Source organism: Chrysochloris asiatica, unplaced genomic scaffold (genome assembly GCF_000296735.1).
Source record: "Chrysochloris asiatica unplaced genomic scaffold, ChrAsi1.0 scaffold00007, whole genome shotgun sequence".
Taxonomy (NCBI): Eukaryota; Metazoa; Chordata; class Mammalia; order Afrosoricida; family Chrysochloridae; genus Chrysochloris; species Chrysochloris asiatica.
In genome coordinates this window covers 22386993-22407437 of record NW_006408525.1, presented here as the reverse complement: position 1 = coordinate 22407437, position 20445 = coordinate 22386993, and the positions used below count along the sequence as shown (strand labels likewise).

At 40.9% G+C, this 20445-nt stretch overlaps 1 protein-coding gene across 1 annotated transcript in view; it reads right to left on the bottom strand.

Moving 5' to 3' along the window:
- Positions 1-14842, bottom strand: part of SKAP1 (src kinase associated phosphoprotein 1) — a 458887-nt gene extending 444045 nt beyond the window's left edge. Inside the window, exon 1 of the mRNA XM_006833657.1 lies at positions 14794-14842. Coding sequence (XP_006833720.1) covers positions 14794-14842 — 49 coding nt within the window. The remainder of the gene's footprint in view (positions 1-14793) is intronic.
- Between the last annotated feature and the right edge of the window lie 5603 nt (positions 14843-20445).

The window sequence follows — 20445 nt, the reverse complement described above, 5'->3', positions numbered from 1 at the left end:
TGAGCCTATAGGAACTCCTGAATCTATTGCCTAGAAATGACTTTCAAGCCTTGAACCAAAACTATCCCATTAAGTCTTTTTTTTTAAAATGTTTTATTGTATATTGTGTGATAGTCTACATGGGGGAACATTAGTTTTACATTCACTCCATCATAAATCGTCTCATTGCCATAGTTACCATCCCGTCCATGCATCATCACCCAACCAAAGGGCACACCCTGCAATCCTGCCCACCCTCCCCTCACGGTCCTCAGCACACAGCCCCTCTTCCTCTCCGGATCCCTAGTCCCCAGCCACTCCATCTCTTCACCGTCATCCTCTCTGTCTCAGTCTCTGGCCTCACTGCTCCTCTGGGTGGGGTCCCACTCTCCGCTCTTCTCCATTGATGGTCCCAGGGCCCTCCGCTCCTAGACTGAAAGGTTAATCACTCCCCTCCTTGCTATAAAATATCCACCTTTACATTTCCAGTCCTCACAATCAGTTCTGATAACAATTATTCACCCTTGCTTCCCAAGGGACCATCTGCATTTCTTTTCATCTGCCCTTCCTAGACACGTCGGCTACTACTCAGTGGACACTCTACCATCCTCCCCGCCCTGTGGATCTAGGTTCCCTCTTGAAAGCTTGTAAGCCAGTCACTTCTTGCCTTTGTATCCCTTCTCCCATTTTGGTTCCCATTAAGTCATTTTTAAACTAGACAACAATTTAACTTTAATAAAGAATGTTCACCTTGAACACTGTGCTATTTTAAAGAATTATCCAGATGAGATTAAATAGACAGCAACTCTAAATCACAGAAGAGAACTTTAAGGGGCAGAGAGTCTATATTAACAATGGCAAAACAATATGGTCCGAGGTAGCATGGTAACACAATGTGATGTAATCATTGTCAATTAATCATCCATCTAAAAACTGTTGAACTGGTGTGTTTTGTTGTGTATATTTTCACCAAAAAAAATTAAGTATCAGAAAAGAAAAATAATTTCAAAGGGAGAGTGATTTCAAGGCTTATCACATACAGTTAAGGGATATTTTCAGTAACATACTTCTCTATTTGATTGATATTATGGAGTACTGGTGTGATGCTGTAGGATAAGCACTAGAGTGCAATACTTAAGGCTGGCAGTTCAAACCCACATTCTATTGAGTGCTTTAATGTTGCAGACTGTGTAGACCTGGTCAGAAGTTCAAGGCCCACAGGGCCCGAGTGTTGCAGGCTGCAGGCTCTGAGGAACAGATTCTAGCTATCTGGCAGGCATAGTAAATTGTTTTTCATCTTAGTATCCAGTTATGTTTTATTAATTGCAGACATGGAGCCCTTGATATCCACAAATAAATGTAATATTTTCCTAAAAGCCAAGACTGTAAAATTCCAAACAGGCAAAGTTTTTCCCTCAGAGAATTCATTCAAAGTAAATTAGGTGGCTCCCCGGTCTCTGTTCCAAGGACAATAGGCGGTCTCTGTTCCAAGGACAATAGGAATGCCCTCCCTAAAGCGTTTCCAGGTGCAGCCCATTCACCCAAGCGCCTCTTTTCCTGAAGAACCTGGGCTAGGCAGCCCCGACACAATGGGAATCCTCTCAATCCTCCTTTTTCTCTCCCCATTTGAGGCTAGGTGCTAAAAGGTATGTTAATTAAGCTTGAGAAAGCAAGTTGCGGATTCGAACCTGCAAAGTATGATGTAAAGTTGCCTGAATGTCTGGAAAAGTAAGAATGACAGCTGTACCTTGTCTTAGTCCCTCCTAGCTTTGTGTAAAGTACCTCCCCTAAATAAAACGAAGGCACAGAACAAATCCAGGAGCATTATGACAGGCAAGGCGTGCTTTACAGCATGCAGGGGGCTCAGTCCAGCCTTGCAGCCTTATTGCCTGCTTAGCCAAGATGTTTACTATGCAGGATATTACGGCCTTCGTGGCTGAGATGTTTGCAACGCAGGATCTGCCTGATGCCAGTCCAGCATCCACCCTGGTTTCGGGGTGTCTCTTTGTCTCTCTCTTTGCGTCTCTGTGTCTCTTTTGCTATCCCTATCACCACCAGGTATCCCCTCCTCGTGAACCAAGTTCCTATGTCGAGGCCAGTCCCCGGCACTTTAACTAATTCCAACTCAACTATAATACCAGTATAAATAAGTATGTGCCTGAATACATTTTAGGAAAACTTACAATATGTGAATAAAAACCTTATTCTGCATGTTATCTAATATTAAGATGTCAGCAATGTTAGGTAGAGATTCTAGATGAGATCTGAAGTAATTACTAAATGATTTTTCAAAACTTGCCTTCTGCTGCTAAGACAACTCTGTTTCTGAGCCCATCTTCCTATCTCCATGTAAAAATGGAATAGTAAAATTAAGCAGTGGAACTCAATGACTCCAAACATGAAAAGCCATCTGTTATAATCACCTAACCTATAATGCAGCACAGACAAACTGGAAAAGCAAGCAATGAACCTGGAAACACAGGGGAAATAAATATAAATAAATGTAGCAGAAATTATAGGATTTCTGTAGGGTGCAATGGTTTATAACATGTGAAAAAATTAGATCTATGATAGTAATGCCAGTATGTTGAAAAGGTGGTAAAACTTGAAACTTGCCTTATTTTCTTATATTTAAAATAACTAAAAATTATCTAAGTACTAGGAGTCCTGGTGTGGCACCATAGGATAAACATTCAGCTTCAAGGTTGGTTTGAACTGCAAGGTCAAACTCACCAGCTTCTCTTGGGAAACCCTACACAGAGTCGCTCTGAGTTGGAATAGACTTGAAGGCACTAACTAACAACATCTAAGTAGCATACTATGCCCGGGGCCCTGGTGATGCAGTGATTAAAGTGCTTGGTTGCTAACTGAAAGGTCAGTAGTTCAAAGCCACCAGCAGCTCCACGGAAGAAAGATCTGTAATATTTACAGTCTTAGAAACCCTATGGGGACGTTTGACTCTGTCCTATAGGATCACTATGAGTCACAATCAACTCAACAAGGAGTGGATTCTACAATGTAACAAAGAAAAATGTCATTACCTTTTTGGACTGGAGGTCTACCTTAATAAGTGGCACTAGAATTCTTCTTAAGGAGAGAACTGTGACTGTTTGGGGCAAAAACTTGATTTGCTGTGTGCGGATGTTGGTAAGAACACTTCTTCACATTAAATAGATAAAGTACCTTTCTTTGCCTGTGGCAAGAAACATAATTTTTCTTTTTCTCCATATAGAAAAAAAGGAAAAGTGCCAGTGAGAAGGCATGAGTTTGGGAACTACGTCAGGAAAGGTACCAGAAGTCATTCCCTGATGACTAGGGTGGCAGAAGAGTTTTTAGAAGTAAGAATTATGATAACTCAAATTGAAGTTGCTCACAATGTGCCCATTGGGTCTCCACACATTCATGTGGATATGTGTTTACGGAAATTGAGGATCTGTCGAATCCACGGTTTCTCGAGTTCAGCACTAGTGATATCCTGGCCTGAATCATTCTTCATTGTGGAAGACTGTCCTATCCACTATAGGATGCTTAGCAGCATCCCTCACATTTAGTCACTAGATGCCAATAGCAACCCTTCCCAGTTGTACAACCAAAAATATTTCCAGACATTGCCAAAAATTCCCTGGGGAGTAAAATCACCCTGATTTGGAGCCACCTGTATAAGCCTACATAACTCTGGACAGAAAGAATGCATGGAAGTAGAGAGGCCTGGAGGGAAAGATGTCTTGAGAATGTTTGCTCCTTGAGAATTACCTGGATCTTGAGGAGAACTAGGGACTACAGGAAACGAACTTACAAAGAGTTTACAGGCCTAGGGAGTAAACCTGATGTCTAAGGTATAGCCTCCTCAACTAGTTCTACCATTGTTAATTTTTTAATTTTAGAAAACAAAAGGAAATCATGTAAACCTTTAACTTTCCTTTAGGAATTAGGAATTAAGGCAAAAGTTCTTCACACACAGTGTTCTTTAACAAGGTAAGGTACATATACCTTTCCTGATATGCGCTCATTTCAAGTAACCTCCTCAGAGAATCCCTCTGTTACAAAACAAACTTTTAACAAAAATATCACAGTAGAAAAATTATGTTTGGGGAATCTAGAAAAGTATAGAAAATTTCTAAATACACTTCACACTAGGTGATGACAGAAGCAGTAACTTCTTCCTTCCTTCCTCTTAAAAGTCTCATAGAAATGATCACCAGGCTCTGATCTCAAGAAAAAGGAAAACGAAGATCCTGGAGAAGCAAGGACATACCACTAACACACAAAAAGGCCATGCCTGTGAGTTTTCGTGTAAAGAATAAACTCAACATAAAGAAAACAAATTTAAAAACTGCAACATAAAGAAAACAAAAATCCTCACAACTGAACTAATAAGCAACGTCACAATAAATGAAGAAAATACCGAAGCTGTCAAAGATTTCCTTTTACTTGGATCCACAATCAACATCCATGGACACAGAAGCCAGGAAATCAAAGAACTGCATTGGGTAAATCCACTGCAAATGATCTCTAAATTTAAAGTTTTAAAGAGCACAGGTATCACTTTGAAGACTAAGATGTGCCTGACCCAAGCCATGGTTTTTCAAACACCTCATATGCATGCAAAAGCTGGAAAATGAATAAGGAAGAGCAAAAAATTGATGCATTTGAATTATGGCACTGGCAAAGAATGCTGAGCATACCATAAAATGCCAGAAGAATGAAAAACCTGTCTTGGAAGAAGTACAGCAGAATGTTCCTTGGAGGTGACGGATTTTGGACATGTTACCAGGAAGGACCAGTATCTGAAGAAGCACACCATGCTTGGTAAAGCAGAGGGTCAGCAAGGAAGAAGACCCTAAACAAGATGAACTGATACAGTGGCTAAAACACTGGGCTCAACCCTGGGAATGACTGTGAGGATGGGGGAGGACTGAGCAGTGTTTAAGTCTCAGACTTTGTCAGAATCTAGTAACCGTTTGGAGAACAAAGAGAAGCATCCTAAAGGCATACAGGCAATGGGTGGAAGGAATGAGTAGCAAAAGAAATCAGGCTGATATCAGACTCTATTCCACAAAATTGAAGACCAGAAGATAATGGGGCAACTTCTAAAGTATGCTTGAGTCAGGGAAAAGAGGGGAAGGGATAAATTTGTGATGCTAGAACCTTAGGCCCACAGCTAAATTTAAATGAAACCAGGAAAGGCACATTCTCAGACATGAAGGGGCTCAGAAAGTATATGATCAAAGCACCTGCCTTAAGAAATTCTCAGCATTATATTCTACATTGTCATTCCTTAGAAGTTTATGTGCTGGTCAATACAGCAGCCACTAGACACATAAACAGCTAAAATGTAGCTAGTACAACTGAGGAACAAAATTTTCTTTTCTTAATTTTAACTAATTTAAATACAAATAGTTACATTGACTAATGACTACTATACTTGATAATCACAAGACAGATATCTAAAAGATACATTAAAAATTGCTAAGCCAGGGGCCCAAAGCAAGTAATGAAAAAGTTAAATAAAAAAAAACCACTTTGTTTCTATGGTTTAAAATATTATCCAAATGTAAAAAATAATTATTGAAATACATAATAAAAACACTAAAATTTCTGTTTTCTCTACTGATAAAAATATAAAATAGCAACTTTATATTTTATTTACTCTAAATGTTGCTAAACAGAGGTACATTGTTCAATTTTTTTTTTTCTTTTTTAACTGTAAGGGTGAAACCACCAATAGAATAAAAATAAGATGTGTAATTTCTAAGTAACTCAAATTAAAAAAAATGATCTAAGACAATTCTCAGGAGACAACAGCAAATGGAAAAATAATAAACAGGAACATCAGTATACAAAATTGTATCCATAAAATGTCAACTCTCAAAGTATGGAATTTATCATTAAAAACTATAAGAAATACTTGAAGAGTTAACAGTAGCTGATGATGCAATTGCATACTATTGTGTGTTTTCTAAATTTTCTACAGTGGACTTCTTTTAATCTGAAAAAGTTAACATAAAAATAGAAATAAAAACATAATCATAGCTCATTTTTCAGAACTCAATTGATCAATAACCTCACCATCTAGAAGACAACCCACTACCAAAAATTGAGTAAAATAGACTCTGACCTGCCAAAATACGTCACAAAGTCCATCAAGAGCGCCCGCGTATCTTGTTTTACACATAGCTTAATTCCAACAAACTTGGTTATCGGATGTCCCAGGAGCATTAGGAACACAGACACACTAACAGTAATGTAAACTGATAGCCCTCAAACTAACAGCAGGAAAAATGACAAAAATAAAAATAAAACACAGACACAGGCACTCAAGAGAACAGTCCAGGGACAATATGGCAGAAATATCCCTAAACAACTCAAATATCGCTGCCAACTATGATAACTGAAATTCACTATAACAACTCTGAAGTAAAACGTATTCAAAGGAGGTTCTTCTCTTCCAGAAAGACTAAGATTTTAAACGCCTCAGAAACCCTATTCAGGGTCCTCATGAGTCAAAACTGACTCAGTGGCATTTAACAATCAAGGAGGTTCATTTGTACATAGTCTGATCTGCTACACAAGTTAGAAAAGTTCCTGACGCCTTTCAGAAAAAAACTGATCATCAATGTTTAAAATTAAGAGTTAGAGTGTTTGAAGAGAATATCAGTTATCCACAGCAACTCACTCTTGTGAGTTCCCCGTTGTTGTTGTTGTTATATGCCCTGGAGTCGGTTCCGACTCATAGTGACCCTGTACAGGGTTTCCGAGGCTGTAAATCTTAACGGGAGCAGAAAGCCTCATCTTTCTCCCGCGGAGCAGCTGGTAGTTTCGAACTGCTGACCTTGCGGTTCGCAGCCCGATTCATAACCACTACGCTACCAGAGCTCTATTACCATATTGAGAGGATTTTATGGTCTGCTGTGTCAACGAGTTCAAATCTAGAGGACAATCTGGAAGGAAACGATGAATGACCATTTTTTTCCAAGAAAGTTTAAAAAAGTAAGTAACCAGAGGCATATCAGAATCAGTGTTAACACAGCTATTGCTACTAAATGCAGCCAGGTTATGGATGATTTTTTGGCTTAAATCTATATTCCTAACAGGATTTAGGTATCATGTAGTAGTTAGGACTTATCATCTATCAGGGTAAAGTCAGCAGGCTTTACAAAATGAACAAACTATGAACCAAAAAATATTTATTCCACCTCCTTCATACTTGTCTCTTGTTTCTGCCTTCAAAAATGGGACTATGAAGAAAAGGAAGAAACTGAGTATGTTTCTATCTGTGGAACAAAGATTATGCAAACTGCCAGCATGCCACTGTTTTTGTTTTCAGTGTGGCTATCACAAAACAAAAAGATAGCTGTGTCTGCAGACTGATATATGACAATAAGCCTGAATATTTCCTCCTCTTTCAATAAGGCAGAAGAAGCCCTTCATTTTATTTATCTACAAGGTACTTATTTGCTGATATGGGACTAGTTACTGTTTCTGTATGAAAGCTTGACAGAGTCTATCTGAGGAAGCTGTTTCCTGAGCTATTCTAGAAGTCTCATTACTTTGAAATTTGCCAAAACTCCAAGGAAATTTTTGTTCTAATTCCCATCCTCCATACTCCTGGGATGAGAAAAAGATAATCACAGCCAGATTAGTGACCCTTTAACACTCTGACCTGTCCAAGCTTCCATTTTTGTCTTTTTTTCTTTTAAATTACCTTAATTAAGGTTGTTTTTTCATGTTTACAAAAGTAATACATACTCATTGTCACAATTCAAGCAACATAAAGATACAGGAAATAAAAACGAATAATCTTCTCCCTTTTGTACTCTCTCCTACCCCTCCCAAAGAAACCAATTTCAACAGCTTGGTGCATAATTTTCCTACTCATTCTAAGGCTTACGCAAACATTTATGTGTGGTTTTTTTCTGGGGGGGGTTTGTGTGTGTCTCAAATAATAATTGTTGTTGTTGTTATGTGCCATGGAGTCGGTTCCAACTCATAGTTACCCTGCACAGGGTTTCCGAGGCTGTAAATCTTTACGGAAGAAGAAAGCCTCAATCTTCCTTTGGCAGTAGTTTTAAACTTCTAACCATGAGGTTAGCAGCCCGATTCGTAACCACTACGCTACCAGAGCTCTTTCAAATAATAATAGGATATTCCAAATACCACTATGCACGTTGTTTTCTTTTTGTAGCCATAAAAACATGTCATGTACATTTTCTGAGTTCATTTATATAAATACATCACATTCTTTTCAATAACTGCAAAATATTCTGTAATATGGATGTCCCATAATCCAGTCAACCATCCTTTCATTCTTTTCCAACTTGTGTACATTTAAAACAGATTCTTGTTCATATACTTCATGTATTTTAATTTCAGTAACATGGATTCCTAGAGGTGGAATTTCTTAGTCAAATGAAACATTTTCAAATATTTATAAAATTTTATCTTTACACAAAATCAAAACTTCAGAATTTCTGTCCCTTTCTTAATTATGTGAAAGTATGACATAAGTCTTTCATGATGATTTGTTTGTTTTATTTTTAAAAGCATACATTAGGTCAAAAAAGGCTCCTGTCATTGATGCCCATGTAGTTATAAATGAATAAATACTTAAGTTGTGGTCGTGATGGCCAGCGTTAAATCACTGTGCGAATGCTTATGCTTTGGTTTATGAAAGTAGTAATTTATTATGGAAACTCCACCACATGGGCACTAAAGCAGCTCTTACATTCTCTGACACCCTCACATTTTGTGAATAGAGAGAGAGCAAGACCTACAGATTTTCTAATTGCCGACAGTTAACCTTAAAAAGAAGGGGAGATGAGTAGACAGCAATAGATGATAAATTGATGGTCATGTGTGGTGCTGTGGGCTAATGCGCTGGACTGTAAAGTTAGTTTGAACCTTAAGGTCAGCAGTTCAAACTCACCAGCTGCTCCATGGAAACCCTGTACAGGGTCGCTATGGGTCAGAACCGACTCAACAGCACCTAACAACAACAACAATATCCACAAATTATCTGTAACACAATGAATACTTCTGTTAGTCTATACTAGAGACTGTTTTCCATACTAAATAAAACTTACAACCAATGGTGATGGTGGTTATGTGCCGTGGAGTCAGTTCCGACTCATAGCGACCCTGTACAGGGTTTCCAAGGCTGCAAATCTTTACAGGAGGAAATAGCCTCATTTTTCTCCCATGGAACAGCTGGTAGCTTCGAACTGCTGACCTTGCAGTTCACAGCCCGATTCATAACCACCATGTTACCAGAGCTCTATTATTATATCAACATTTCAAGAACATATTCAAATCTTTTTCATGAGAACCACTGGTTGGATCCCACTTACATTTTTTTCCTCTACCTGAGATTCAGACTCTAATTGCAAACTTGTTTTTCAATGCCTTGAGGAAATACATGGACCAACGAAGCTCTTTAAAATTTAACCTCAGACTCCTCCTTATATCCTAAAGACCTAAGCACCAACAGAGATTGTTAAGACACAGCAAGTTTGATACAGAAGTATGTGACATGCAATTAATCTCCATTCATACCCTGCTCTACTTGTCAGCAAACAAAGGTTCTGCTTTAGAAGGAGATCTGAAGACTTCAATTAAAAACAGTCAGCTAACAAGAAAATAATCTAAGTTAAAGGAAGGTGGCAGGTGCAGAAATGAGTTGTTTACCAAAGTGTCAGTTTTGAACAATAAAGAGCTGCACATCAAAAATACTGAAGGAGTAAGTTTCATTGCAAGCTTCTGAAAATAAAAAGGAATTTTCTACCAAGGCTGCACACAAAAAACTGAAGTACAGCTTAACAAGCTTGTAAAATAGGTTTCCTTTCATCAAATGAAAGATACCAAAAAAAATCACTTTATATCTTTAAATGCAAGGGCAATTTCTTCTATCCCGGAAACCAAAGACACATAGTCTCTCATCACAAGGCTAATAATGAACCAACAGCCAACTCAACAGCACAGGGAAAGACTGGGTTGCTTCTTAGAAACCCAGGTGACTCTCTTATAATTTGCAAATATACTAAAGCAGATTTTAGAAACCTCAAAAGAAATACCTAGTTGACAGTTTTTATATAGACATAATCCAGGATGGAAATGGTGTTACAAGCTGAGACCAAAAGAACTTGCCCAATATTTTATTGTTTGTTGTTAAGTGCTGTTGAATCAATTCTGACCCATAGCAACCCTGTACAGAGTTTCCATGGAGCAGCTGGTAAGCTTGAACCGTGAACCTTGATATCAAAATAACAAAGTAATAAAGATATAAAGCCAATTAAATTGAGAGAAACTGAAAAAAATACAGCTTGCCAAAAGTATGATCTGTTCAAAGCAGACCATCTGTTAAATATGTGTCAAATATGTCACTTAGATGCCAAAAGGCTTAATCCTAAATGATTTCCTCCCAAGACCTCATGTAACTAACTCTACAGACTCCAGGTCTCTGTCCTTCATAGAAGGTCAGTTATAGGAAAACAAGTACAAGTGACACCATGAAAAGTATGAACTGAGCAGATGATACTGCTCATGAGTGAAGTTTCTTTAGAGTGTTAAAAGTATGTCTTGAATGTGAGTATGGCTCAACTTTTTTTAAAAATTGCATAGATACTATAGTTTGAAAGTCAACACACCAAAATGGGACACTTCTACAAAAGGAAGAAATGTGATGCTGAACACAGTATTAGCTAGTGTTGGGTTCAGTAATGAGACCTCTAGAAGTCTGTACCCCATACATCTGTCAGTTTGTCATACTGTGGTAGCTTGGGTGTTGCCATAATGCTTCAAATATCAGCAGGGTCACCTACGGTGAACAAGCTTCATCAGAGCTTCCAGACTAAGAACACATTAGGGGAAAGAAATAGGCAGTACACGTCTGAAGGATTAGCCTCTGAAAACTTTATGAATAATACAAAACAATGTTTGACATAGTGCTAGAAAATGGTCCCTCAGGTTGGAAGACACTCAAAATACAACTGAAGCAGTGCTACCTTCTCAAAGTAGAGTCAACCTTAATGATATGGATGAAGTAAAACTTTCAGGACATTCATTTGGTGATGAGGTATGACTCAAAATGAGAAGAAGCAAACATTCATTGATAACTGTAATATGGAATGCACAATGTATGAATCCAGGAAAATTATAAGTGGTCCAAAATGAAATGGAATACATAAAGATCCATGTACTAGTCATTAGTGAGCTGAAATGGACAGGTGTTGGCCATTTTGAATCAATCATTTGGTTTTCTATGCCAAGAATGACAAATTTAAGAGGAAAGGTGTCACATTCATCATTAAAAAGAACATTTCAAAATCTATCTTGAAATACAACGCTGTCTGTGATAGGGTAATATCTATACTCCTGCAAGGGAGACCATTTAATACAAACTATTATTCAAATTTATGTACCAATCACCAAAGCCAATGTTGAAGATATTGAAGAATTCTACCAACTTCTTCAGTTTGAAATTGATCAAACATGCACTGATAATTATTCGTGATGGGAATGTGAACGTTGAAAACAAAGGAAGGATCAGTAGTTTTAACATACAGCCTTGGTGAGAGAAATGATGATGGGGATCGCATGATAGAATTTTGCAAGATCTATGACCTCTTCATTGCAAATACCTTTTCCAACAACATGCTGTTGCTGCGATTAAGTGCTGTTGAGTCGGTTTTTACTCATAGCAACCCTGTACAGGGTTTCTAAGGAGCAGCTGGTGGGTTTGAACTGTAGACTTTGTGATTTGCAGTCCAATGCTGTTCTACAGCGCCACACCATTAGTCCTTCAACAACATAAATGATGACTATACACGTTGACCTCACCAGAAGGAATACACATGAATCAAATGGACAATGTGGGAAAAGATGATGGAAAAGCTTGGTATTATCAGCCAAAACAGGACCGGGAGATGACTGTGGAACAGATTATCAACTGATCATATGCAAGTTTAGGCTGAAGCTAAGGAAAATTAAAATATGACTGGAAATATATCCCAACTGAATTTCGAGACCTTCTCAAAAGCAGATTTGATGCATGGAACACCAGTGACCAAAGACCAGAGGAGTTATGAAATGATATCAAGAATATGAAGAAAGCAAAGAGGTCATTTAAAAGACAGGAAAGAAAGAAAAGACCAAAGTGGATGTCAGAAGAGACTCTAGAACTTGCTCTTGAACCTAGAGTGCCTAAAGCTAATGGAAGAAATGATGAAGTAAAAGAGTTGAACCAAAAATGTCAAAGGACAGCTCAAGAAAGCAAAGTATAAATGAAATGTGCAAAGACCTGGAGTAAGAAAACCAAAAAAGAAGAATACACTCTGCTTTTCTCAAGCTGAAAGAACTGAAGAAAAAATTCAAGCCTTGAGTTGAAATATTGTAGGAGTCTATGGAGTTCTGATGGGTGCTACAGGATAAACATTGGACTGCAAACCACAAACCCACCAGTTGCTTCTCAAAGACCCTATAGATGGTTGCTATGAGTTGGAGCCAACTCAACAGCACTTAACAAAAACAACATGGGCAAAATATTGAAGATGCAGCAAGTGTCAAAAGAAGATGGAAGAAGTACGCAGAGTCATTGTACCAAGACCTGGCCAACGTTCAACTATTTCAGGAGATAGTATATGATTCAAGAACCAGCAATACTGAGGGAGGAAGTCTAAACTGCACTGATGACATTAGTGAAAAATAAGGCTCCAGAAACTGACAGAAAACCACTGAAATATTTCAACAAACTGAGGCCTGCTGGAAATACTCACTACCTAAGACAGCTACCAGGCCAACTGACTGGAAGATATCCATATCTGTGCCCATTCCAGAGAAAAGTGACCCAACAGAATGCAAAAACTATCCAACAATATCACTAATATCAACACAAGTAAAATTTTGTTAAAGATAACTCAAAACAGGTTGTAGCAACACATCAATGGGGAGTTGCCAGAAATTCAAGCAGGATTCAAAAGGAAGGAGGGATATCACTGCTGACATCAGATGGACATTGGCTGAAAGTAAAGAATACCAGAAAAGTGTTAACTTGTGTTTTATTGACAACGCAAAGGTATTTGGCTATATGGACCATAAGAAACCATGGACAGCATTGTAAAGAAAAGGAATTCTGGATCACTTAATGCTCATGAGGAATCTGCACATAGAAAAAAGACAGTGATTTTAACAGAACAAGAGGATAGTGTGTGGTTTAAAATCAGGAAATGTGTGTGTCAGGGTTGTATTTTTTCACCATACTTATTCAATCTGTATAATGAGCTCTGATGGCATAGTGGGTTACATATTGCACTGCTAACCATAAGGTCAGCAGATCAAATCCACCAGTCGCTCCAAGGGATAAAGATGAGGCTTTCTGCTCCCATCAAGATTTACGAAAACCCTATAGCTTTGGAAAACCTACACAGAATCGTTATGAGTCAGAAACAGCTTGACGGCACACAACCCCCACCACCATCCAATGCTGAGCAAATAATCCAAAAAGTTGGACACAAAAAAATGTGGCATCAGGATTGGAGTAAGACTCATTAACAACATGTCATATGCAGATGACACAACCTTGATGAAAATGACGAGGACTTGAAGCACTTGCTGATGAAGATCAAAGAGTAAAGCTTTCAGGATGGGTTATAACTCAGTGTAAAAAAAAAACAAAAAAACAAATCCTCACAACTGGGTCAACAAATAGCATCATGATAAATGGAAAAAAGATTGAAGTTGGCAAGGACTTCATCTACTTAGATCCATAATCAATGCTCATGGAAGCAATAATCAAGAAAACAAACAATGTATTGCATTGGGCAAATCTGCTTCAAAAGACTTCTTTAAAGAGTTAAAGAGGGCTAAGATGCCCCTGACCCAAGCCACAGTAGTTTCAGTCAGTTCATATGCCATGCAAGAAGTGGAAAATAAATAAGAAAGATTGAAGAATGAAAGTCTTTGAATTACGGTGTTGGTGAAGAATACTGAATGTTCCGTGGACTGCCAGAAGGACAAACAAACCTGTTTAGCAAGAAGTGCAACCATCCTTAGAAGCAAAGATTGGGAAACTTTGTCTCATGTCCTTTGGACGTGTTATCAGAAGAGACGCGTCCCGCAAAAGGACAACATGCTTTGTAAAGTAGAGGGTCAACAAAACGGAGAAAGATGCCAATGAGACAGACTGCCAGTGTCTGCAACAAGGGGCTCAAACTTCACAGTTGTGAGGTTCGGGCAGTGTTTCACTTCTGTTAGGTGTAGGGTCACCGAGAGTCAGAGCCAACTCAATGACACCTAACAATTACAACAGCAAATTTTCAGGCTGATAAAGTGAGGCCTGAGGTTTCAGCACTGACAAAAACACATTAACCACCAGGCTTTGACCAACAGAGGATGGCCCAGGGGTCCCTCACAGAGCCTGGGGGGGGGGGTTTCTAAGCAGTGAATGGTGATGAAGTGTGTGGGGGGGGATGAGGAGGGAGAAAGCCTACACATATAATGGGGTGGTCCTGAGGGGGGAAATGACAGGGCAAGGACCAAAAATCTGGGAGGTTAAGTGAAGTAGAGATGTCTGGGGGAAATGTGGAACTAGAGGGCAGAGAAAAGGACTCCAGAGTGAGTAGATGAAACCTGGTTTGGGGGAGTGGAAGATTCTAGAAGCCTTGAGTGTTCCAGAAAGAGGTAAGTGATGGAACTGAGAAGGAAGAAAATCTGGCCTTGGGAGCCTCCTTCTTCCCTTCAGCTCAGCGTTTCAGGGGCTTCCGGGCGGGGGAGTGGGGGGAGCAGCCTGAGAGGGGGTCTGGGGCTGGGCCAGGGCGTTACCTTCTAGGAGCCATCGGATCTCCTCAGGGAGAGTGGCGGCGGCCTGCATTTGGCTGGGACGAAGGGAGGCCCGAGGGTGTGGCGGGAAGGGGAGTGAAGGCCTGCTCCAGAGACTGGAAGGCACCCAGGGAGCGCCGACAAGGCACCTGGACCTCAGCCGTCGTCTCACGCCGCTGTAGCCCAGCCGCTCACAGGGCGGGGCCGCGGTCCCGGGACGCGCTCAGGAAGTGGCGCGCGCCGCGGGCGGGAGGCGCCCCCAGGGGTGGCGGAGGGGCGTGCCCGAGAGCGGGGGGCGCGCTGCATGAACACCCGGGCCCCAAAAGACAGGTGCAAAAAAGATGGAGGGGCAGGAGGGCCGCATCAAGCGAGACCTAAGGGATTTCCCTCAGGCCCTTTGTACAAACGAAAGACTTCACACGACTCAAAGGAATCATAATTCTTTTAAGACTTTCCATCCTAAGCACTGAACAGTTGGCCTAAAGGCTTGGATGCCATAGAGATGCCCGAAATGGGGTGCAGGCAGGCAGAACCCAAGAAAGAGATTAGTCCTAACCAAGAAGCATCACTCAATACTTGATCCAATCCATGCCCAGAAAACGAGGGCATAACCTTCACTATCTTAGGTAAACCTGGATGTTTAAAAAGAATAATTGTTAAGCCTCAATAAATCATATAAAGTCACCAACATTTGGGAGAGTTAAGGCGGAAGCAGAAGCAATCAACACAGGGAGATAAAGTCTGTAAAGATATCCTGTTGGGGAAGCTGAGTGAGGGAAGGACCGAACCCTTTCCCTCTAGAGAGCTGACAAAGGGAGGAACGTGAACAGAGACGGGGACAAGCTCACTCTGAGGTCATCGGAGTCAATATCCTATGTGATAGCATGCGCAGAGGGAGCGAGATGTTACAATGGGGAGAAAGTAGGTAAAGCTTGAACAGGATTTCACTTCATGTGAATCTAGAATTACCTCAAAATAAAGTTTTCTTTCTTTCTTTCTTTCTTTCTTTCTTTCTTTCTTTCTTTCTTTCTTTCTTTCTTTCTTTCTTTTTTTAGTACTGTACAATGAGCCAAGTGCCATGAGAAAGGTATAAAATGACATGGGTGGGGTGGGAGAGATGGATATCAAAAAGGAGGGAAATCATATGTATGTGTATTTAGTGGTGCTGTGGCATTTGAGATGAGCTTTGAAGGATTAGGGCTTCCCAAGTACAAGGACCAGAGCCAATAAGGACAGGAAAACCCTCTACTACCTGAGAAATTAGCCCTGGTGTGGCGCTGGATGACAAGCACTGGACTGCTAACCATGCTAACAGCAAGGTGAGTGGTTCAAACCCACCAGCTACTCTTGGAAACCCTGGACAGGGTCGGTACCGACTCATTGGCACACAACAACAACAACAACTTGAGAAACAGCTAGTAAGCCTCTTTTACTAGATGAGGTAGGGAAACTATGGTTGTCAAGCAGGGTGGAGTACTTTTACTGCGTACTCCATCCCTGTCAGGGATAATAAATTTGAAAAGAGGCTTTGCTTCTGTAGAAAGGTGCTGTGGGTTTGGGAGAGAGAGAGATGCCAGTCATAGGAGCATAAAGTTCAATGATTAGTAGTAAGTAAACACAAGTAAGTCTATACTTACCTTGCTTATTGGGCAATCCAATACTGCTGTCAAGATAAATTGAAGCTGTATTGTGAAGGGCCTTGAATGTCAGAAAAATAATTTTTAACTCAGTTGAGTGGGCACTGGGGAGCCATTGACAATTTTTGAGCTGAAGAGTGACCTAACCAGAGCTCTGTGTAGTTCACACATCTCACTTCACCTCTACCATTTTCCTTCGTGGTAAAATGGAATTTTCCATTTTCTTGACCCACAGAAAATGTAGGAAGGATTGCGAGTGCTAAGAGGGGCCATTGGAAAGATGGGGGAAGTGGTTTTTGCAGAGGCATCCGAGGGAACTAATAATGAATTGAATGAAGCAGAGAGGTGGCTACACAAACAACCAACAGAAACTGTGACAGAAGTGCCTGCTTTTCTAGTTTCCCCTCTAGAGACACAGCCTCAGATTGGAGGCTTGATACCTGAAGAAGGTAGCTTTGACGGTTTTACACCTCTTCCCCCTGTGCTTTGAAGAGGAATGCTGCCTTCTTTTCAGAGCCACATGACCCACCCATCCAAGTTACAGCAAATTGGAGATGGGGATAGAAGGCTGGCTGGAGTCTCTGGGGAATCTGGCTCCTACTGGTTATTAAGCTTACCCTGGGAAGGTGTCCCAGCAATAGGCGGGTTGTCCCCTCCCAGCCCCAGAGCCAGTACCAGGTACCCTGGAGGCAGTTTTGCCAGCCTCAGTCATCCTTCTATAAAACCTTAACAGTTCTTGAATCATTTTTTCAGAACTTATGCCATGAGTTTAAAAGCAAAGGGTATCTCTCTATTAACATCACACATTTTTTGTAAATCTACAACTATTATATAAAATAAAGTTAATTAAAAAAATTTTTTTTTAAAAAAAAGCAAAGGAAACAAAGCCCCTTCTCTATGTAACCCCAGTACTTTGCCTTGCTTTCTATCTCAGGAATGGAAGAAAATTTGACAAACCTCGCCCCGCCCCCACTTCTACAAAGATATTGTATCACATGCTAATATGGACTACAAGCTAATGAGATGGTTGATAAGGAACAGTAAGTCCAGGTAATTTGCACATCCTCAAGACCTCACTGCTTGTCATAGCTTACAAGGGAAACAGCAAAAACTTGCTGGGGAGTTATTCTACATCCATTCCTCCCTGTAGAACTGTCTGGGATTTAGAGAAGTGGGAGTCGAGGGAGGTGCTGGATTGGATAATATGTGGTGAGTGACTGGCAGATTCCAATACAGTATTGTCATGTTGCATCAAAGTTCCTCATTGCAGACAGAAACCTGCCTCCACACATGAACGCAGCCTCTCCTTAATCATCTAAGGGCCCTGGTTCAGCAGTCAGCCTCACTCCTAATGACATTCTGTTAAATGGACAAATTCCTTTGAAGCCTTGTCCTTCTTTGAAATCCAATTTTGCAAGAAGCCAAATCTGATTGGGGGTAGCCATGGAAACCACACCAAGAAGTCTTTGAGGAGGTGGAGAGAGGCAAGGCAAACCATGATAGTCAAGAGTCCTTTACTGCTCTGTCGGAAATATCAAAGGGATCTGGAGAGGTTGGCAGCAGATGAGTCCCTGCCCAGGTCCTGTTCTGTGTGGGTGGGTACCATGTGGCTGTCATGGAAGTAAGCAGCCAGCTGTCTCCGCACACAAGCAAGAGGATGGAGTAGAATACACAAATCCCAGGTCTGTCTGCCTCCCTCCTCCTCCCACTCCCCCAGCCTCAATTCCAGCAAGATCTTAGCATCCCCTTCTTAGCTGCCCGCCCCTTAAAGGCATACAACAAAAGAATGACAAGGTTAAAATGCAAAGCCCTCACTGATAAGAGGTCCTTTGGTGCAGAGGCTAAGAAATTAATCTGAAATTCCTTGTAATTAGATAAGATAAGGGTATCTAAAGAGATGCAGAGCAGCCAGGAATGGAGCCCAGCAGCATAACATGCAGAAAATATACCCACTTGTCACTGGGGCTCCTCACACACTGTCAGTAGACAGAAGACACAGAAAATGGGGCCTATACCGGCCTCTGGGCTGCTAAGAGAGGCTGTCTATATTTTCTCATGCCAGGTGGGCACTCACTAAATATGCATCCACGGGGTGTCCAGAGGGCTCAATCAGGAAGAAACAAAAGCATCTGGCACCCAGAATGGCAGGGAGTGGAAACAAATGCAAGCAAAGCAGGTGCCGGCTGGCACTGCTCCTGAGTAAAATGGGTCTGTAGAGGACACTGCAGAGGGCAGGCTCTTGGGCTTTATTCCGAGCTGGTTATTGATCCCCGGGCACTGGGTCATGACACGTGGCAGAGTGGATGTCTGCCCTGTGGAGGTGCGGCTGCTGCATCTCAGTCTCTCAGTCCCAACCCCATCAACTGGGTTTATTGACTCTGTTATTGACAATGCTGAGGCCTAATGAGGACAAGAGCTGCACACTTCATTAAGAGCTATGGAAGAAGAGATGATATGACCTGTCGATGCCAAGAACCAGGCTCACCGTGTGCTTTGCAGGGCCCCAGAAACTAAACTTTATGCCACTACTAAGGCAGAGGAGATGAACATACGATGCTAACTTGGGCCCATCACTTCAATGGTCTTAAAATGCAGGGTTTTCACAGCTTTCCAGAGTCTCCTCTTAGTAATTAGCGAACCTTTGGACTTTGGAGGGTTAGCTAATTAACACACCACACATACAGATGCACTTCTGATTATCTCCCCTTCTAGCTCACACTCTGCCTTAATAAATAAACAAAACTAGCAGATCCTCATATTCTATCAGGGCCCATTGCCATAAGTAGGTTCTCAATGAGACAGAGTCTTAAAACAGAATGAGAAACTATTAAAACTCAAAAGGATCTTCCAGCTCATCAAATGCAAGATGAAGAGCAGACACATCACTTTTCCAGGGTCACCCAGTTCACCAGGGGGCTGTGCTGGCATTAGAATCCAGGTCTCTAGTGCTGGTCCAAAACCCTTATAAAACTGAGTAGCTGAGATAGATCATTTCAGCCTAAAGATCCTGAACAGATCCACAGTCACTGTTCATCCTGCTCCAAGTAACATTTCTATGTTTTTTGTCTTATCTTTCCATCACTCTTATTTCTCCCTATATTCCTCAATCCTCCTCCCCTCTATTTATTTATTTAACCTTCATTGCCCATTCCTTAGACCACATTAGATATCCCACATAGACACTGCTGAGGTCTGTGGAGGCCCTAAGGACCAAAGATGTTGCTGACTCTGACATGCTCTGTCTTTGATTGGTTCTCTTGGGAATCTGCATTGAGGGGTTGGGGTGGGGACTTGGGCTCAGAGTGTGTCAGCAACAGCCAGATGATGCCTTATTCTCTGTGAGTGAGATATAGAGGCAGTTTACATGATTAATCTACATGGGGTGGCAGGTGGGGCTAAGGCCAATTTTACAGGCTAGATATTTGTAGACAAGATTGAGAACTTTTGAAAACTATATAGAAGGGGCAACCATTTCTCTGGAGGGAGGGTATTACTGGGTGCCCTGGAATTAATTCTGACTCATATTTATATCGTGTGACAGTAGAACTGCCCCATAGGATTTTCTTGGCTGGAAACAGACTGCTAGGTCTTTCTCCCTTAGAGTTGCTGGGTGGGTCCGAACAACCAGCATTTCTGAGTGATTAACTGTTACACCACCAGGGGTTAAAGGGAAGCAAAAGAAAATAATAGAAGGACAACAACCTTTTAAATGGTTTTTCTTAGGCAGAATTGGATTTCTTTTGTTGTCTTTCATTATTTCAAAAGGTAAAGGTTTAATTTCCCTCTGTTTCTTCCTCATTTTCTATCCTTTCCTCTTCCTCCCTGTACTAAAGGCCTTAGAAATTCAGAGTTGGGGGAATTTGAGATAAAAGAAGGAGCATTGGTTTAGAGTCTGGTAGAAAGGTCTGACCTGTACTACATATATGCTCAAGAGGAATGCTCCCACTAAGAGAAACTGATATGTAATCTGACCAGACTCTCTCTCTCTCTCTCTCTCTCTCTCTCTCTCTCTCTCTCT